General features: G+C 37.8%; 1 protein-coding gene across 7 annotated transcripts in view; it reads right to left on the bottom strand.

The window, feature by feature from the left end:
* Nucleotides 1–20,460, bottom strand: part of PHF20 (PHD finger protein 20) — a 110,384-nt gene that overhangs the window by 71,619 nt on the left and 18,305 nt on the right. For 4 of the 7 annotated variants that reach the window (XR_004313219.1, XM_032462216.1, XM_032462217.1 and 1 more), the window contains exons 2-3: nucleotides 2,999–3,068; nucleotides 128–299 (exon numbers count right to left, since the gene is read on the bottom strand). Coding sequence is in view for 5 of the 7 variants with exons in the window: in XM_032462216.1 (XP_032318107.1) it covers nucleotides 128–299; nucleotides 2,999–3,068 (242 nt within the window). In the remaining 2 variants the exon portion in view is untranslated. Of the gene's footprint in view, nucleotides 1–127; nucleotides 300–2,998; nucleotides 3,085–20,460 lie in introns of all 7 variants that reach the window. The other 3 variants (XM_032462218.1, XM_032462219.1, XM_032462221.1) reach the window with 2 other exon arrangements.

Here is a 20,460-nt window from a genome sequence, read left to right as displayed (position 1 = left end):
ACAAGCCCAAATAAGGATCTGTCCCCAGCTGCTACTGACTTTCACACCAAAAACATCAAAGACAGGAACATAAAGTACCCAATGGCTGACCCAGCTCATTACCAAACTACCCAGACTTGTTACTCACAGAAGATCCTTCTTCTTCATGTAAGCCCTCTTTCCTCAGCTGTATTTTCTCTAAAGGGCGTAAATAAGGACTGTCCCAACAAAACCACTCATCATAACGATGGTTCCAACGCTTGAAATGGATGAGTACTTTTCCTTCTTCGTAGTCAATATCTTCTATGTGAGCTGGATACCTGAGGCAGAAAAAAAATATTTTGAAATGCCTTTAATACCCACCCAAATATTCGAAACAATACCCTTCCAAACCTGTTCCCAAAGTAGTCGGTCACCAAATACTAAATAAAGCCTACTACTTAGAGGCTCTGTGTCACTGTGTCAAATCAGAAATTATGGAAGCTAACAGATGGGTTCAAATCCCACCCTGGATATTCCTTAGTTTGTGATTAAATCAACATCTCACAGCGTGAGTGCCCTCACGTAAACTGGAGGAAGGATACCAAACACTGCATTGTAGTGTAAGTTAAACAAGATGATATTTACCCATGACCTGAGCACAAAGGAAGCAGGAAGCAAACATTTAACAACTAGACTGTATTTCACATGTGCCAAAAAATTATAATGACCATGCAGCCCAGATTGTGTTAGCCTCAATTTAAAGAATTTTGTAATCTATATATTGGAATACCACACAGTTGTTAAAAAGAACAAAATGGTTCTATGTCATGATATCAAAAGTTCCCCCAAGATGAATTAACAAATGAAAAGAGCAAGGTGGAGAACATTGTGTGTGGTAAGTTACTGCTTGTTTTTTTTTAACAAGATGAAAAATAATATATATTCACATATGCTTGAATATACACAAAACATTTGGAAGAAAACATAAACTAACAGTGGTTCCTTGTAGAAGTATGGTCAGTTCAACAGATGGGATCTTTCAATCTCCATTCCACCCTTCTTCTAGACTGAGCTGGGAAAACCAGTAACTACATTTTCCTGACTCCTTTACAATTGCCAATCCAGGTCATGGAGACATGTGGATTTGTAAGCAACCAGACCAGTGCTCCAGTGCAGGATTTCTCAAACTTTCATGTAATACAAATCATCAGGGGGCTTTTATAAAATGCAGATTCTGACTCAGTAGGTGGAGCTAAGGCCTTAGAGGTTTAAACAAGCTGATACTGACATACTGATACTGGTTTGCAGTAACAAGGGTCTAAAGTCTAGTCACCAGCTTCCTGAAGTATCAAGCAGCAATGGTGGAGGTGGCATTAGCAGTAGAGACTTCTTGAACTCCAGATCACGGTTCCAGTGGTGGGTTCTCCTAAGAAGGGCAGCCCTCTTGAATTCCACTCCTCCAACCCTTGCAACAAATTTTTAAGTAACCAATTTCTTGTTTTCCTTTTGTGGTTAAAGTACCCAGAGTGGTTTCAGTCTCTAGCATTTAAACCTGACTGATACAAGAGGGGAACTGGGTATTGGGGCAGGGAGGGGCAAAAGTGGGAGGGAGGCCTTTACAATATATCTTTTAATGCTTTTTCATTTTTCAACCATATGAATGTATTGTTCATTCCAAAAATAAGTGGTTAAAAACAAAGAAAAATACATACAGTGTATAAATATATGGATATTTGAATACTATTTATAATTTAAACAAGTATTAAACATGGAGTAGATATTTTCACTGAATGTTTAAGAACATAGCATATTTGCAATAGCATTCATTGTGTATCATAACCATGTACTGCAAGTAAAATTCATATAATAAAAAAAGAAAAAGAAATATAACATGCAGTTGTTCTCTTAAATATACTTGGATCAATCAGATTGCTATTCTAGATTGAGAAAGTTTAGATTCAACCTACACGTATTTTCTCCCTATGACTTGGATTTGTACCATCTCTTTCCTTTCTTATATCTAGCACCTAATGTCCTGCTGTCCTAATAAATATGTGCTACCTAAATAAACAGGCCTGCTTCCCTGTGTCGTCTGTATACTGTGTCCTCTTCAAACCAACACTAGTGTCCTCCAAGGCAGTTTGCTTAGAGTTAACCAATCAGAGTAGACTGCAGATACTGGGCATTCAATAAACATTCAGCAAATGAATCCCATTCTCCCTATTCTTTCCAAAGGTCATGTGAACTGTCAATTCTTCAATCCCAAGGCTCTCAGACTCCAGCTACCCATTCCAATTTCAGTCACTCTCCAAGTTCAGGCTCCAAACACTTCACGTGAGTATTTCTCACACAGGACTGACAGAGTATGCTTTTTAAAATTTCTAGTGGTACTATGCATACATTCATTGCTAAAAAATATTAGCATATAGAATAAAAGACCTGAAACTAGTCTCCCCACTCCAATCCAACTGACACACAGCTGTGGTAAACACAAGATAGCTTGAAAAAAGACTGGTTAATTGTGCGACCTGATGAACTGAGTAGTACAATATGTAGGACATAAAAGAAGATTCCCTAAGTCTATTCCTCCCTGTAAAATGGGGAAAAGGATGTGGATACGCAGTTGCATTCCTGTGGCCCTCTCATTCATTCAGCCTACCAGAGACTAGTAAGCGTCCCTTACTTACTTATAGGTTTACTATCTCTAGCAATAGTTTTCAAACACAGGTCTTTGGACCAACACACAATTAATTTTTCACAGAACTAAATTTATTTAACTTACAGAACTTTTCTTTATACTAAAATCATTCTTTCTCTTTGTGCTTAAATACACTTTTTAAATTAAAACAATGGCAACTGCTTGTTTTTTAATCCTTCCTAATATTACACCACCATTAAAAACACTGAGGCAGCTCGCTATGTACTGATTTTTAAAGACCCCTAAGAAAAGTGGGGAGAAAAACAACTCAAGATGCAAAATGGTATTAAATGCACTATCATTTATTTGGGGGAGGGGAGGGAGCCAATACATTCATACCTGTTTTTAAATGCGAGGGCTATCTCTGGAAGGATGATCAAGCAACCCGGTTTGCCTCTTTGGAGGGGAACTGGATAGTTAAGGAACTGGAGAGGAAGTATGAGACTTATTTTATTCAATGTATATCCTTTTATTTGTTTTGAATGTTGTACCACGAGCACGTATTAAATATTAACAAATATAAGTATTTATTTTAAATATTCTTATTTGGCAAAATAAGAAGTTGGCAACTTCAGGACAAACCCCAAATTCTTTTTAATTTGCACTTGATAAGTGCCTTCTAAAAGTCTGGTAAGTCTGAATCCATAGAATCAACTTCAAAATCCTAGGCTAGCAACTCGGCTACACACAATCAGAGTGTGAAGGACCTCTGGGCCCTTGGCTAGCCTAAAACTACTTCCTTGCTCAAAAAACTTCACAGGGCACAGGCATCCCACTGTCTGCAGACTATAGAAATCTCTCCAGGAGGATCAAGAGCAACCAAGGGGTCAGCAAGTTTTCCTAAAGAGAAGGTGGTTCTCCCACAAATCTCTAAATTGTGACAAGGATACAAGTCACTCATGGTGGATGGGGAAACCCAACTGCATTCCAGAGAAGAGAGAGGCAGCTGATCTTAGATATCAACCCAGAAAAACTTGATGGATCACAACGGCTGGTTGCCTTGGGGACAGTCAGCTTCATCAGTCAACAGAACTTTATTAAGTGACTCTGACTTGGAAGAAATTATAAAATCTATGTGCTTCTGGCCCCTGCCCTTGAGAAGAACCAGACACATAAACCAACTAAGCTCTAAAACCATAAGGTGGAACCACATGAAACAGCTGATAATCAACTGATTTTACAAAAAAAATAGTAATTTTAACTGGTTCAACCTAAATATCTAACAACCATAGGTATGCTGGAGAAGATGTGGGAAGGTTAACAAGAGAGGAGATGTAAATGGAATCTGTATAGACAGAAAAGGGGAGAGAGAATTTCCAGCTTCATCATGTAACTAACAGCCACTGATGAGACTCTAGTTTCCAAACATTGCAGCTGGCAGTCACATTTCTAATGGAAATATTAGCCACAGAGGGGCAGATATTGAAAACCAAACTGAAACAAAACTTAACTCTAGGGAGAGAAGAACTAGGAATAGCCAGTAGACTTGTCCTTGTACTTTTAATTTTTACAAGCATTTAGTCACATTGTACCGGTGTAAACAAAAATAAATACTTTTAAATTTAAAGTTTTGAAAAATATTTAATGGGCAGATATCAACCAATAGCTTCAGGGTTATTGGGTTTATATACTGCTTGGCACATAGACAAAGTAGAGCATTATGCAGCTAGAAAAAGAGAGAGAACACTATGAATTGACAAAGATATCCAAGTTTTAAAAAAGGAAAGCTACAAAATCATACATATCTTATGATACCTTTTGTCTTACAAAAGAGGAAAATAAGAATATATATTTGGCTTTGCTTGTATTTAAATAAAGAAACACTGGTAGGATGAACAGAAACTAATAAAACTGGTTATCTTAGGGAGTAGAGTGGGTATAGGATAAAGAAGCAGAAGCAGTCATTCTCATTGTACACCTTGTTACAATGCTCTGATTTTCTGAATTTGTTCAAACTCTGTCCAATGGATTATCAATTAAATCCCTTGAATTTCCCAGGTAGACTATCATATCATATTCAAATTATGATTATACTGTCTCACTTTCAATACTGATAACTGCCATTTATATCTCTCATGTTATCACATTGATTAGTGCTTCTAAATGATGTTCAAAATTAGCAGAGAAGGCTAGCATCCTTCTCTTTAGTGAAGAATCTCCAGTGTTTCATCATTAAGTGTGAAGTTTGTAAAGGTTTCTAATTAATGGCTTTAATCAAGTTCATGATGCTTTCCTCTATACCTGACTGAGGGTTCACCAAGAATAAATTTTGAGGATTTTCAACCTTTGTCAAAGTGATTATACAGCTCTTCTCTTTCATTCTATGAATATAATGAAATAATACATTTCCTAAGTTTAAGTTGTCATAACCCTACTTAAATAAGGCATATTTGGTTGTATGTGTCATTCATTTGATAAATGTCTCTGTAGTGTTCTAGCATTTTATTGACAAGTTTTATGTCTCTTTTACAAGTAGAATTTGTCCAAGTTTCCTTGTATTATGCCCTTCCTGTCCAGTTTCAGTATTAGGCTATGCTACCCTCACAGAATGGACTACAAAATTTTATTTAGTTTCCTATGAAACAGCCTACTGTGGGGAATTTTTATAAGACAGTTCTTCATCTTTTCCATTACTTTTAGTTACTAGAATGGTCAAGTTTTCTACCTCTTCTTGAGTTTATTTTGCCTAAACTAATAAGAGTTTGAAATGATCATCAGATACAATTTAGGTATTCAAAATCAATAGTTTTCCTTTGAAGAAAAAAGCTCAAGACTCAGTTAAAATACTTCAAACCCATGTCACAAACAGGATTTTTAAATGGCGAATACAAGCACTAGATTGCTAAGCACTTTATAAGGACAAAATCTATGCTCTACTGATTACGTTATTCAAACATTTCTTAATTTGTATTCTGAGACAAACAAACTGCTAGGTCCTGAAGATACAAAATAAATGACCAAACATCAGGGCTTCCAGGGTGGCAAGGGCCCAAAGAGAAGTTTTGGCGGGGTCCTTGGAATTCCCCACCCCTCCTCAAGCAAACAGACCAAAAGCATTCTTGATCTCTGGAGAGAAAAGAGTAAAGGAGTACAGACCTAGAATTACCTGGCCTGCCTATACATCATAACCAGGAACAGACGGAAGACAGGCAATGTCTCTTTATGGAATGCCTGGGCTGGAGAGTCTGAGTTTCTGCACACTCTCCCCCATCTCCCTCTAAAGCACCTAAATGGACCTTTCTCTTTCTAAAGTACATTTCCTACTAGTCACCTCATAATCTCTTCCTTAGCCAAATCTACTTCCTCTGCTCACCTTCCCCAGAAGCAGCAGTGGAGCCCACCGTAAACTTTTTCATCAGGGACTGAAGGGGCTGGGAAAGTGGCTTTAGAAAAGAAGACTCAGCACTTGGGCTGAACCATAAAAGATGAAGAGAGGCATTTCCTAAATGTTTACATTTCCTCCACAGTATTCTGCATATATTAGGCATTCAATAAATGTTCATCAAATGTACTTTTTAAAAAGATTTGATTATGAATACCTAGAGTTACAAAACAACAACAGGAATATACACACATAAACCAAGATGAATCACCAAAATAAACAAATATATCCATGCTGTAGATGTCAACAAGACAAACAGATCCCAGTACAAGAACTATCAAATTGGAGGGGATATATGCACAGGTGCTGTGGTCATCATGACAAAATTAAATTAGTCACCACAAAGCTTTCTTCCAAAGGCCAAAAAGCATCAAAATCTCATTGAACCAAAATTCAACTTGGAAAGGTCGAATAACCTAAACTTCATAGCAAATTAGGTTACTATGGTAACCTTATCTTAAGCAAGTAGTGTAATTGGTTACTAAACTAAGAAGTCACAGAAGGCCACTGTGGACAATCAAACATAGAGACACAAAGAGAATGACAAAAATTAGAGACAGAGAAATTCATCAATTCCACTGACATTTTTCTGAATACCTAATCTGGGGCAGGAAGTTGCCAGGGTTTGGAAATACAGAGCCAAATCTATAAGGATGTGTGATCACAACAGCTGGAAGAGGGAGAAAGATTCTATGTTACAAGACATACTGGGCCTTTCATTTCCTCAGACATATACATACCTCCCCATACCTGGTCTGCTCCCTTTACCTGAATCACGATCCCCTGCCCACTCTTCCTAGGCAGCAGCCTGACCTTTCTGCAGCCTCAGAATCCCTGACTACACTATCTCAAGTAGCCCCCATCTCCTTCCAACCTGTGTCCAACCTTCCTTCCTTGCTTCCTTCACAACATTTGCCCCAATATGCAATTATTTCATTTGTTTCTTGTTTATACTTATGGCCTGCTTCCTAGGAGAATATAGATACCCCCTAAAGACATCTATCTCTTATTCACTGCAGTATCCTCAGGGGAAATAAATATCTATACACAAAAATAATTGTAATAAAGTATCACAGGTGCAACTACAGAAGATTATTTAATGTAGAATATGCTAGTTCTAGGGCAGAGAGGAAGGAGGCCGAGGAAGAAGGGGCCAAAACAACTCTAGTAAGAAAGGAGGCACTTGTTTCAATTCTGAAAGACAAATGGGCATTTTTCAGGAGGCAGTGAGGCTGAAGAGTATTTTGAGGAGAGGATGCAATATGAGAAAATCGGCGTAAGTACAGAAGAAGGGAAGCACAAAAGATGACGAGGAAGTACAGGGAACTGAAGGTGAGAAAGGAAATAGCAACTCTGTATAAAGAGCTGTGCAGGAACCTCATGGATTTCATACATACTGTACGGATGTGCAGCTGGACCCTAAATGACTGTATTCCAATAGCAATCCATGGGCGGCTGGGTGTTAGTGAATACAGAGCTGGTGGGCCACAAGGTCTCCATAAGGAATGTTTTATTGTGCTATTCCATAATCTGGACCATCTTTATCAGAGGTTTCCAGCTGAGATGCCACAAATGGATTATAAGTCAGCAATAATAAGAAAAAGGCTGAGATGTACTGGTCAAGATGACTACCATATAATCAAGCACTAATAAAGAATGTTAGTGTGGGGGAGGGGAGGGTATAGCTCAAGTGGTAGAGCACATGCTTAGCATGCAGAGGTCCTGGGTTCAATCCCTAGTACCGCCTCTAAAAGTAAATAAATAAATAAACCTAAATACCCTTTCCCCCCACCAAAAAAATAATGTTAGTGTATGTGTTTGCAATTAACCTGGCACTATATGATCACTCTCAAAAAACAGTTGTACTGGTTTTAAAATATGTCCTTCCCTCAAAAGGTGGAGATTAATTATCCTCCCCTTGAATGTGGCCCCATTTCTAACAAATAGAATGTGGTAGAAGCGATGGTTTAGGACTTCAAGGTTGGGTCATAAAAAGCACTACTGCAATTCCACTTCTGGGTAAACACCCCAAAGTACTGAAAACAGGGACTCAAACGAACACCTGTATATAATTTTCATAGCAACATTATCCACAATAGCCAAAAAGTGGAAGCAATCCAAGTGTCCATCAATTGATGAATAGATAAACAAAATGTGATATAGCCACACAATGGCATATTATTCAACCTTTAAAAAGAATAAAATTCTAAGAAAAGAAAACAGCAACAGCAAAAATCTAATATACCCTACAACATAAATCAACTTGAAAACATTATACTACTGAAATAACTCAATCACAAAAGGACAAATACCTTATAACCTGGAGTAGTCACATTCATAGAAACAAAAAGTAGGATGGTGGTTGCTAAGGGCAAGTGTGGGGAGAGAATGGAGAGTTACTGTTTAATAGGTACAGAGTTTCAGTCTGAGAAGATGAAAAAGTTCTGACAATCCAGGGAATACAGCCAATATGTTATAACTATAAATGGAGCATAACCTTAAAAAATTGTGAATCACTATACTGCACACCTGTAACTTACCTAATATTGTACATCAACTATACTTCAACTAATTAAAATTTTAAAAGTTCTGGAGATGGGTGGTGGTGATGGTTGCATAACAATATGAATGAACTTAATGTCACTGAACTATATACTTAAAACAGTTACAATGGTAAACTTTATGTCATGTGTATTTTAACACACTATACACAAACACACACACAAAACACTGCTGCTTCTTGGGTTCCCCTTTCTAGGGGAAGCCAGGTGTTAAGTCGTTCTAGATGCCCTATGGAGAGGCCCACATGGCAAGAAACTGAAGTCTCCTGCCAGCAACCAGCACCAATTTGCCAGGAATGAGGTTCACCTTGGACCACAACCTCATAAGATGTCAACCCAGAACCCTCCATTATGCTACTCCTGAATTCCTGACCCACAGACATTGAAAGGATAAAAAATGTTCAGTGTTGCTTTCAGCCACTAAATTTTGAGAAAATTTGTTAACATAGCAATAAATAACTAACATAATAGCATTTTGCTCCAAAGCTACTAAAAGTGGGATTCACAGATAGTATATAGGTTGGAAGTGCCAGTCCCCATGCTTTTGAGTTTGAGAAACACTGCTCTAAGCTACCAGATAAGTCTACCTACCCGAGGGCTCCATCAGGGAAAAGAGAGGATTGTGGGAAAGCGCACACAAAATGAAAGGGAATAACTCCACACGCATGTCTAGAAAGGCAGAGAACAGTCCAGGTCTAACAAAGGGACGCAATGCTGGCTTGTCCACAGTATATGACCTCAAGTCCCAGGAAGGCTTGCTGCTCAGAATCTCGGCTGCTTCTGAGTAAAATTAAGCTGCTCAACACTGCACACTGTGCACATGCTTAAATTAGAGCAGCTAAACAGAGCTTGGCAGAAATCTGTTTGGTGTCCCTACATACACATCAAAAATACAAACTGAAGAAATGTTACAGGGGTTAAAAAAAGAGGAACCAGAAAGGATAACAATTTCCCTCTGATTTCCCACTCCAGCCAGTCAGTATTTACTCACATGGCTATTAATAATCAATGTGTGTAGCTTCCTCTAGAGGTTATAAACTGACCCTCCATAAGGTATCTCATGGGATCTTTACCACAATCCCATGATGACTTAAGGAATTGTTATTACCATTGCACCCATTTTACACTTGCAGAAATAAAGGCTCAAAGAGAGTGAATAGGAAGAGGTATAACCAAGATCAATATCCAAAAATTCTGACTCTAAACCCAGTGTAGGGCCTTCTGCTCTTAATTTGACTTCACATGCAAATATCCTTAGAGTGACACAGGTCCACGGTGGTGTCTTTTGCATTAGCCAGCTAATGGTCTACCTGGTGGTAGCCCAGAATTTGCCCAAACTTTCCCCCAGGAGCTGGACATTCAGGCTGCTTCCAGATTCTTCCTTATATAAACAGCCTCTCTACAAACCTAACAGCACTCATTCACTTCAAGAATCAGAGTGTGCCTCCATTCCTGGCTCAGGGCACACACCAGAAGCCAATGACTTCTGTGCACAAAGGTAACATTCTAAGCCATCTCTAGCCTTTGCTGGAGAGGGGATGGGGATGGAAATTGTATTTAGCGAAAAACAAAGGGCTGACTATTAAGCTGCAAAAAACTGTGCTGCTTTGGATGCTTTAACTCTATCCCTACCCCATACAACTTCCATTAATCAGTATCTGACACTTCTAACTCAGGAAATGTCTTCAGTTCATCTCTCTTCTCTACGCTGATCATTTCTCTTAAGTGAACAGTCAGTACATCCAGGTAATCCCTATACCCCTCTATCAGTAGTAGCAAAGGTCCTGATTGATACAGAGACACTCAATAAATGTTTGGTGACTGAATGAACACTACTTTTCTATCCCTACAAGGGATCTGACTATGCTCTCTTCTTCTCTTAAGGACCAATCTCTCACCACACCTGATCTGCTTCCTCTTCAGACATAGAGAACACACCATGTTCTTTGAACCCTCAATATTTTTGCTCACGCCGTTCCTTCCGCCTGCTTTCTGGCTTCACTCTTATCCTGGAAATCTTATCCTTTAATCTCACTTCTTTACATATAACCTCAACTCCCTGGCCTCTCCCTCCATTATACCTGCCTGAATAAACCTCAACCCTAGGTAAATCAGATTCTCCATATCCTCCATTCCTGCACCCAGACAGCTGATAATGCTGGAGAATACACAGTCACACACTGATGTGTCTCACTTTAAATGTGTGACCACAAATAGTGGTTCCCCTGGGAGGGAGGGGACTGTGTGACTAGGTATGGGAAAAAAGGTCTTCTGAGGCACCCAAAATGTCTATATCTTGATCTGGGTGGTGGTTACACAGGTGTATATATGTATAAAAGTTTATCAAGCTACACACTTGAAATCTGTATACTCTAATATAAATTATACCTCAATAAAAATTTTTTCAAAAATAAAAAATTTTAAAGAGTACCATCTTTGCTCTCTTCTTAATTCAATGTCTTACAACTGTAAACTGCCATAAAAATTAATATCAAAAAAGCTTTTTTTTTTAAATCCAGGGTGTACCACACATTGCTGAGTGGAAAAGAGCCTAAGGAGGAGGAGGAGTCCGGAAGGATGAAGGAGACCAAATTCGTAACTACTGCCAGGGTTCAGAGGATCCATGATGGTAGCTTAGACCACATGGCCTAAGTGTGGAGGTAGTGTGGAGGAGCAGCCAGTGTCAGAGTCAGGATAGACTCTGCAGGTGATCTGACAAGACAAGATGATAGACTAGACGACGGAGTGGGAGCGAGGAGCTGAGGAGGCTCCAAGGGGCCTCTAAAGGTAATGCCTGTTGTGTTCTGTGTCACTTGACTATTTTTATCTTTTACTCAAAATCATCATCATCACCATCATCCAAAACCCAGAAGCAGTGATGCCTCAGTAGCAAGGGGCACACCTAGAATCCAGACCTTCGCATCTAATACCATTTCCCAATAAAAGAAATCAGGGCTCCTTGGAGAAATGACTGATTCTAGGGCCAAGGCAGGAAATACACACAAGATGAGCCTAGGATATTTTGTAATGCCAGAAATAAGGAAGTGTTAAACACACAATTATGACAAGAGGATGTCAAAAGGACACACGAGCCAAATGAAAGAGCTCCCAATGAAACAACAGAGCAACTAAATGAATAAAACAGTATTGAATTATATCCAAAGTCTAAAGTAAATGTTTGAGGCTATACTGATATTAATAAAAGCATCAAAAACATGGAAAATCTAGAAACTGATAAAGCCAAAAGCAATCTAAGGAGAACAGGTTAATGGGTAAATTATACATCCACACAATGTAATTCTACTCAGCAATAAAAGGATCTACTGATTCACACAAAAATATGGATGAATTCCAAATGCATTATAAATGATAGAAGCCAAACTTAAAAGGCTACATGTTGTATCATCACATTTATATGAGATTCTGGAAAATACAAAACTATACAGACAAAGAATAGATCAGTAGGTGACAAGATCTGCAACAAAAGGGGGCTGACTACAAAGGGACATAAGGAAATTTTGCAGGGTGTTAAAAATGCTACATTTTAACTGTGGTGGTACATGCATGTCTGTATGAGTTTGGCAAACCTCATGAAACAGTACACTGAAAAGAGTGAATTTTTACTGTTTGTAAAGTATACCTCAAATTTAAAAATATAAAAATCACATGCTCCCATCACCAAGACTACAAGTAAACCTTTATCTCTACCTACATACCCAGGTTCTCCCTCCCCCTTCCCCTTTAAATAAATGAACTATCTGCTCCCATCAATAGCCAATCCTTCCCCTGTGCACCACACCACAGTTCCTTCTCTCCTTTCCCTTGAACTCATGCCAATCAGGGCTTTTGTCCCCACTGCTCCACTAAAACAATCCTGTCAAGGTCATCCATAACTTTGATGTAACCAAATCAACAGTCACTCAATCCTAATCTTACTTGACCCACCAGCATCAGGAATGAGGTGACTACTCCCTGCTCCTTGAAACACTTTCTCCACTTGGCCTCTAGACATCTCCTCATGGATTTCCTCCTGCCTAAATGGTCATTTCTTCCCAGTCTCTTTTGCTGATTCCTCTTCATCTGCTAACATCTAGACACTGGAAGGCAAAGGAGTTCAGTGGTAGAGTACATTCTTAGCATGCACAAGGTCCTGGGTTCAATCCCCAGTACCACCATTAAAAAATCAATAAGAAAGAAAGAAAGGAAGAAAGGAAGAAAGGAAGAAAGGAAGAAAGGAAGAAAGGAAGAAAGGAAGAAATGAAGAAAGAAAGAAAGAAAGAGAAAGAAAGAAAGAAAGAAAGAAAGAAAGAAAGAAAGAAAGAAAGAAAGAAAGAAAGAAAGAAAGAAAGAAAGAAAGAAAGACGGAAAGAAAGACAGAAAGACAAATAGACAGACAGACAAATAGACAGACAGACAGAAAGACAAACAGACAGACAGACAGACACTGAAAGGCACCAGGAGCTCAGTCTTCCTTTTTATCTGTATTTACTCCCTAGATCAGTGCTGTTAATGGAAACTTCTCAGTGGAAACTTTCTATATCTCTGCTCTCCACTATGGCAGCCACCAGCCACTGAGCACTGGAAATATGCCCAGTGTAACTGAGGAACTGAATTTTTAATTTTATGTAAATAGTAACTTATAGTTAGTGGCTACTTTTTTGGACAGTGCAACCCTAAATGAACTTATTCAGTCTCATGGCCTTAAATCCCATATACTTACAAAAGACATAGCTGATAAAGAACTGTTATCCAAAATACACAAAAAATTCTTAAAACTCAACAATAAGAAAACAACAATAACAACAACAAAAAAAGAACCAACAGCCAACCAATTAAAAAACAGGGAAAAGACACCTTACCAAAGAAAATATACAGATGGCAAACAGGCATATGAAAATATATTTGTCACATTTCATTAGAGAATCACAACTTTAAATAACAATGAGATACCACTATACACCTATTATAATGGCCAAAATCCAAAACACTGACAACACCAAATACTGGCAAGGATGTGGAGCAACAGGAACTCACATTCATAGGTGGCAGGAATGCAAAATGGTACAGCCATTTTGAAAGACAGTTTGGTAGTTTCTTACAGAATTAAATATACTCTCATTATATGATTCAGCAGTCACATTCTTAGTATTTACCCAAATGAGTTAAAAACTTATGTCCACACAAAAATCTGCACACAGATGTTTTTAGCACCTTAACCGAAAATTGCCAAAACCAAGTACGTGAATAAACTGTGGAACATCCAGGCAATGGAATTTTATTTAACAGTAAAAATAAATGAGCTATCAAGCCATGAAAAGACATGAAGAAATCTTAAATGCACACTACTAAGTGAAAGAAGCCAACCTGAAAACACTACATACTATATGTACGTCCAACTATATGAAATTACAGACAAGGTAAAACTATGGAAACAGTAAAATGATCAGTGATTGCCAGGGGTTAGGGGACAGGGACAGATGAAGAGGCAAAGCACAGAGGATTTTTAGGGCAGTGAAATTATTCTGTATAATACTATAATAGTGGGTACATGCCATTATACATTTGCCAAAACCAAAGAATGTACAACACTAAAAGTGAACCCTAACGTAAACTATGGACTTTAGGTGATTTTGGGTGACTATGATGTTTCAACGTAAGCTCATCAATTATAACGAATGTACTACTCTGGTGCAGGATGTTGATAGTGGGGAAGATTATGTAGGCGTGCGGGGACAATGGATAGGAACTCTCTGTACTTTCTGCTCAATTTTGCTATGAACCTGAAACTGTTCTAAAAAATAGAACCTTTTTTAAAAATCTCATTGCTAACTCCCAAATTTCTATCTCTAACCCAGGGCTTACACCAAAATGCTTGACTGTTATTCAACCATCTGCTCAACATCTCCACTTGGTTATCTAAAAGGAATCCCACATTTTAACCATCCAAAACCAAACTGTTGATTTCCCCCCATTTCAGCAAGTAGTAATTCTATCAGAACTTAGACCAAAAGCCCTTGGAGTCATCCTTGACTCTTCTCTGTCTCTCATGATATCATCAGCAAATCTATCAGCTGTACCTCTGAAAAATACCCAGATCCTGATCATCATCATCTCCACCACTGCTTTTATTTAGTTCAAGTATCCCCTTTAATCTGACTGCTACAAACGACTCCTTACTGTTCTCCCTGTTTCTGCCCATGCCCGCCTACAACATATTCTACACATGTAACCACAGCCACTTTTAATAACTGAAATCAGATAATGTCACTTTCTTGTTTAAAATCTTTCAATGGCTTCCTATTACATTTAGAATAAAGTCCACAGATTCTGGCAATCTGGCTCATGCTGACATTTGTGGACTCGTCTCCTACCTCTGGCCCCTTACTCTTTACCCTCCCTCTATTGTTTGAACATGCCCAGCATGTTGTGTCTTGGCTGCCTCTGCCTGGAGCTCTCTCCCCTGAATATCCACCTGGCTCAATCCCTCACTCATTTCAGATCTCTACTCAAACTTCTTATCAGACAGACCTTCCCTGAGCACCTTCTACATAAAAAAGTACCCCTCCTACACACACAGCATCACTCTCTGTTCACTTAACCAGCACTTATTCCTCTTCCTAGTATTTATCATCACCTAAACTTACAGGTATCAGTCTGTTTATTTATGGTCTAGCTACCTCCACTGGAATGTCAGTTCCTAAAGATCTGTCTCTCCTAACCACCACTCTCTCTCCAGCATCTAGCATTGAATAAATGACTTGACATCAAGTCATCTTTGTGAAGCCTTCTGAAATTCCTACACGTGAAATTAATTGTTCTCCTCCAGGGGTTTGTACATGAACTCTGTACAGATAAACATCACCTCATGATATAATTAATTTCAGGGGGTTTACTCTCCGTCCTATGTATAGGACACAGTATGGGGATCAAAGTCATACCTTATCACGCTCAGAAGCCAGACTACCTGGATTCAAATCTCAAATCAATCACTTAATAGTCGTGCAACTTTGGGCAACTTACTTAACTGCCCTGTGCCTCTGTTTTCTCATGTATAAAATGGGAATAATAAAAATATCCAAAGTAAGTCACTCAATAAATGTGAACTACTAGCGAAGACATAAGCATGAGATGATATAATGAACAATCTTTGGTTAACAACACTAAAAGTCAAGGCCAAATACCTCATTGGCCTCTAAACTTCTTGAGGGACCTAAGTGATTGTTCTTCACCCCATAGTGCCAGACATAATGCCTGACTCTCAGCAGACACTCAATACACATATGTGGAAAGCTCAAAAATGAAAATTACTTTCTTAAAAAGATGGGTACAATAAGTGAAGAGGCACAAATCAGGAACACAGACATGATGAGTGGAAATAATCCTAATGAAAAAGAAATAGAAAAGCAAGAGAGCTAAGAGCATTCTGAAACTCAGATTTTAGTATCCTTTGTACAAGAAATTGAAGGACACCATAATCAACTTAAATGGAAACAAAGTGGTGGAAACATGCCAAAGAGTCAGGAAAGCAATAGACAGAAGGAGCTTTTTTTGTGTTCAGAGCAGGAACAGGGAAGGCCAAGCCTACTGTTCAGGGCAGATGGTGCGCTCCTGACAGATGACAGGAAGAATGAGGAAGGCGTCAGAAAAAGCAGTTTCCATTCTATCCACCAAGCATCATTACTAGGAAACTACAGCCTCTTATAATGTTAGACAGTCAACTCATCAACATGAGCCTGGAGGTAAGGAGGGCAGGCAGGATTACTTCATCCAGAGTAGGAAATGGATATGTGGAAAGTTCACTCCAAAGTGGTAGGTCCAAAATTAGAACATGGATTCTTATCAATATTCTATAGTCTGTCTGGTGAGATAAACTGCTTTGGGAACTGATGATCTTCATGGAAAATCTAAATCTGTATTTTATAAATATCCCTCTCAAGGAAAACAGAAATCCTAACTCCATGATTTTGGAAGGGGATCCTATAATTTAAGAAACTCTGGCTTGGATGACTTATAAATAAATTCTGATAAGGTACACAAAACACTGTCATCAAACAGAACTAGGTTAAGTCTCAGATTCAGCAGTAATTAACTTGCGACCCCGGGCAAGTCATTTTACCTCTGAGCTTCAGTTCCAAATGAGCCTGCTACGGGAGATTAAACGAGATAACCACGTAAAGTAATTACAGCAAATAGCATCCCACCCGACACATAGCAAATTCTTGATAAATGTTAGCTGTCATTTCTATTGTTGAGAGTATAACAGAAGTATAATATGTGCAGTATACAAAGGTGAGAGAAAAAAAGGCTTCTGTTTAAGCAATACAGACAAAATCAATCAAAGATAGAAACCTTTTATAAATATGAAGGCATTAATCTAGAAAGACTCACTATAGGTCACATTTTCTTCTCCATGCACTTCTACTGTCACATGAGTTTTGAAAAATGCTTTAACCCTTTCATGCTTTTTTCTTTTTTTGCAACCAGCAGCAAAACCAGAAAATATGGAAGAGCACCGGGAAAAATAACACCAGGGAAAGGAATCATCTGGGAGGCATGGCCAGCCTTTGGAGTCATCAGATCAACAGGGGTTCAAATCCCAGCTCTACCACTCACCAGCTCTAAATTTGGGACAAAGGACTTTTGCTTCTATGGGCCTCGATTTCTTCCCTCATTGATAAAATCAAAACAATAAACAACTACACAGCTTGTTGAGAAAATGTAATGGAGAAGCTGCATACGGAGAGCCTGGCAGAGTCAGTCCTTTACATGTTATCTAATTCTGCAATATTTAAAAAAAAATTTTCTCAAGGGCATCCTCATAAAGTACTGGTGGGAATATAAACTGGTGCAGCCACTATGGAAAACAGTATGAAGGTTCCTTAAAAAAATAAAACCATATGATTCAGGAATCCCACTCTTGGGCATATATAACCAGAGGGAACTCTAATTCAAAAAGATACATGCATCTCAATGTTCACAGCAGCACTATTTACAATAGCTGAGACATGGAAACAACCTAAATGTCCATCGACAGATGACTGGATAAAGAAACTTTGGTATGTTTATACAATGGAATATTACTCAGCCATAAAAAATAAAATAATGCCATCTGCAGCAACATGAATGGATGTGGAGATTGTCATTCTAAGAGAAGCAAGCCAGAAAGAGAAAGAAAAATACCATACGATATCACTCATATGTGGGCTCTAAAAAAAAAAGACACTAATGAACTCACCTACAAAACAGAAAGACTCAGACATAGTAAACAATCTTATGGTTACCAGGGACAAAAGGGATGGGAAGGGATAAATTGGGAGTTTGAGATTTGTAAATATTAGCTACTGTAAATAAAATAGATAAAAAACAAATTTCTTCTGTCTAGCACAGGGAAATATATTCAATATCTTGTAGTAACCTATCATGGAAAGAATATGAAAATTAAAATTACTTAATTAACTAACATAAATAAATAATGTCATGAAAGGGGGAAGAGTGAGGAGGGGAGAAGGATTACCGTGGATCAAAGGCAACTACAGAGACATAAATGTGACTATATTCCGGATATTAGTAATATGAAATTGTCACTAATTATGATTAATTACATTACAGTAAGTATATAAAGCAAATTGGGTTAAGTATCTTAACAATTAGTGAATACAGGTGGAAGGTATAGCATTCATTGTACTATTCTCTCAACTTGTTATGTTTGAACATTTTCGTACTAAAAAGCTGAAACTCATTCACTTTACAGTCCCTAAAATAAGAACAAATAATCCAAAGATTCAGAGGTAAAAAGTCAAAAGGAAATAAGGATGAAGTGTTGGATCCTAAAACCCACAACTGCATCTTATCTAAATGGACTAAAACCACATACACACAATATGTGGCTCTACAAACGAATCACTTATCAGGGTGAAGACAACCATTTTTAATCTAATGATAATAAAACAAATCCTCCATTATTTCAAAAGTATTCAAAATCAAAGACTGTTATTCTGGTTATTTCAGAGAGGCTATGAACTCAGTCTGTCTGGGTTCAAACCTCAGTCTTATCCCAGTGTGATCCTGGGCAACTGACTTCATCTCCCTGAGCCTTCTTTTTCTTACTGGTAAAATGAGGCAAATAATAGTACTCATACTTCAGGGGACTATTAATTGGAAGATTAAGCAAGATGATCCATGAAGCAGGACAACAACCACAGATAATCAGCAAATGTTAAGTTATTATTAATTTTCTGGCCCAGGGATTCTCTTTTAAATGTTAACTTTAGATTCTTAGTCCTAAAACTTTTTTCACACTGGCCATGTTTTCATTTTTACAGTAGATATGATTAAGAAGAAAATTAGTGGTTGTATTTTCCTGGAAGTATTTAATATACAATGCTTCCATGGGAATGATCCTACCTATCCACATAATCCAGTTACAATTCCCCATTTTGCCTTCATGGAAACTGAGGATAGAAGAGGTAAAGTAACTTGACCAAATAAATTCAACTAGTAATTAGAGTATATAAGACTCTAATTCAGAACTCCTCATTCTAAATTATAAGCCTCTGTCAGCACACCGAATAATGGTTAAAAGATATTTGTGGACATGCTTACAGTCTGAAGTTCACAGGCTGGGCTGTTTATTGGCTGTATTTCCATTTGGAAAGGCATTTCAAGGCAGCAAACTTATCTGGAGATAAGTTTTGTGACTCAGGACAATAGCTTTCTCTTGTAGTCATCTGCACTCTAAGGGACCTAGCCATCTAATCTTTAGAACTGATCCTAAGGCACTGACAGCCCATCCAGCTTGTGCCCAAATGTTCACTGCAGCTTTACTCATAGTTTCAGCCTCACGCTTCCTGAGAAGCCTTTCCCACCTCCCCAAGCGGAACAGGGCTCATTCTTCTCTGGGCTGCTGCCTTGGCCCCATACACATTCCTCTAGGACCTGACCACTCCAGGCATCAGCTGACAAGAATAGAAGGAGGAAGGGTAGCATTCTATTCACTGCCTGACGAAAAATTCGCTAAATAAACACATAAGTAAAGGAGTAAATACATATTGAAAATCGGAAGCAAAAAGTTCTACAAAGGTAGGAGGATGATCTGAAACACAATTTACCCACTTAAGAGATATAGTATAACTCCATTATACAATCATATTGACTGAAAAAAGAGTATATAAAAATCTTATGTACACCCTGATCATGACTATTTTACATATAAACAATTAGAAAAAAGACTACCTTATTAGGTTGGTGGAATTATAAATAACTTTTTCCTATTTTACTTACTATTTACTATACAAATAATGTTATATCACCAGCAAACTTGAAAAAAAAATGACATAAGCAAAAATAAATTCAAGATAATTCACTCAAAAGGTACAAATTTCCAGTTATAAGATAAATAAGTACTAGAGATATAACATACAACATTATAAATATAATTAACACTGTGGTATGTTATATGTAAAGGTTGTTAAGAGAGTAAATCCTAAGAGCTCTCAGCACAAGAAAAAAATCTTTTTCTATTTCTTTAGTTTTGTATCTATGAGATGATGAATATTTACTAAACTTATTGTAATAATCACTTCATCATGTCTGTAAATCAAATCATACTGTATACCTTAAACTTATACAGTGCTGTATGTCAAGTAAATCTCAATAAAACTGGAAGAAAACTGACTCAAAAAAGAAAAAAATATTAGCAGAACAATAACTATTAAAATATTTGACTTGGGAGTTTAAAATTTATTTTTTCAAAAAGGAGTACAGGCAAGATTTAGCAAAGTTTCAAGAAACTGTCCAGAGCATAAAGAAAAAAATTACCTCAGTTTCTAAGACTAGTATAATAGCCTGAAATTAGACAA

This window comes from Camelus ferus, chromosome 19 (assembly GCF_009834535.1).
Source record: "Camelus ferus isolate YT-003-E chromosome 19, BCGSAC_Cfer_1.0, whole genome shotgun sequence".
Lineage (NCBI taxonomy): Eukaryota > Metazoa > Chordata > Mammalia > Artiodactyla > Camelidae > Camelus > Camelus ferus.
The sequence above is the reverse complement of the archived record's forward strand: the minus strand, read 5'-3'. Positions and strand labels throughout refer to the sequence as shown.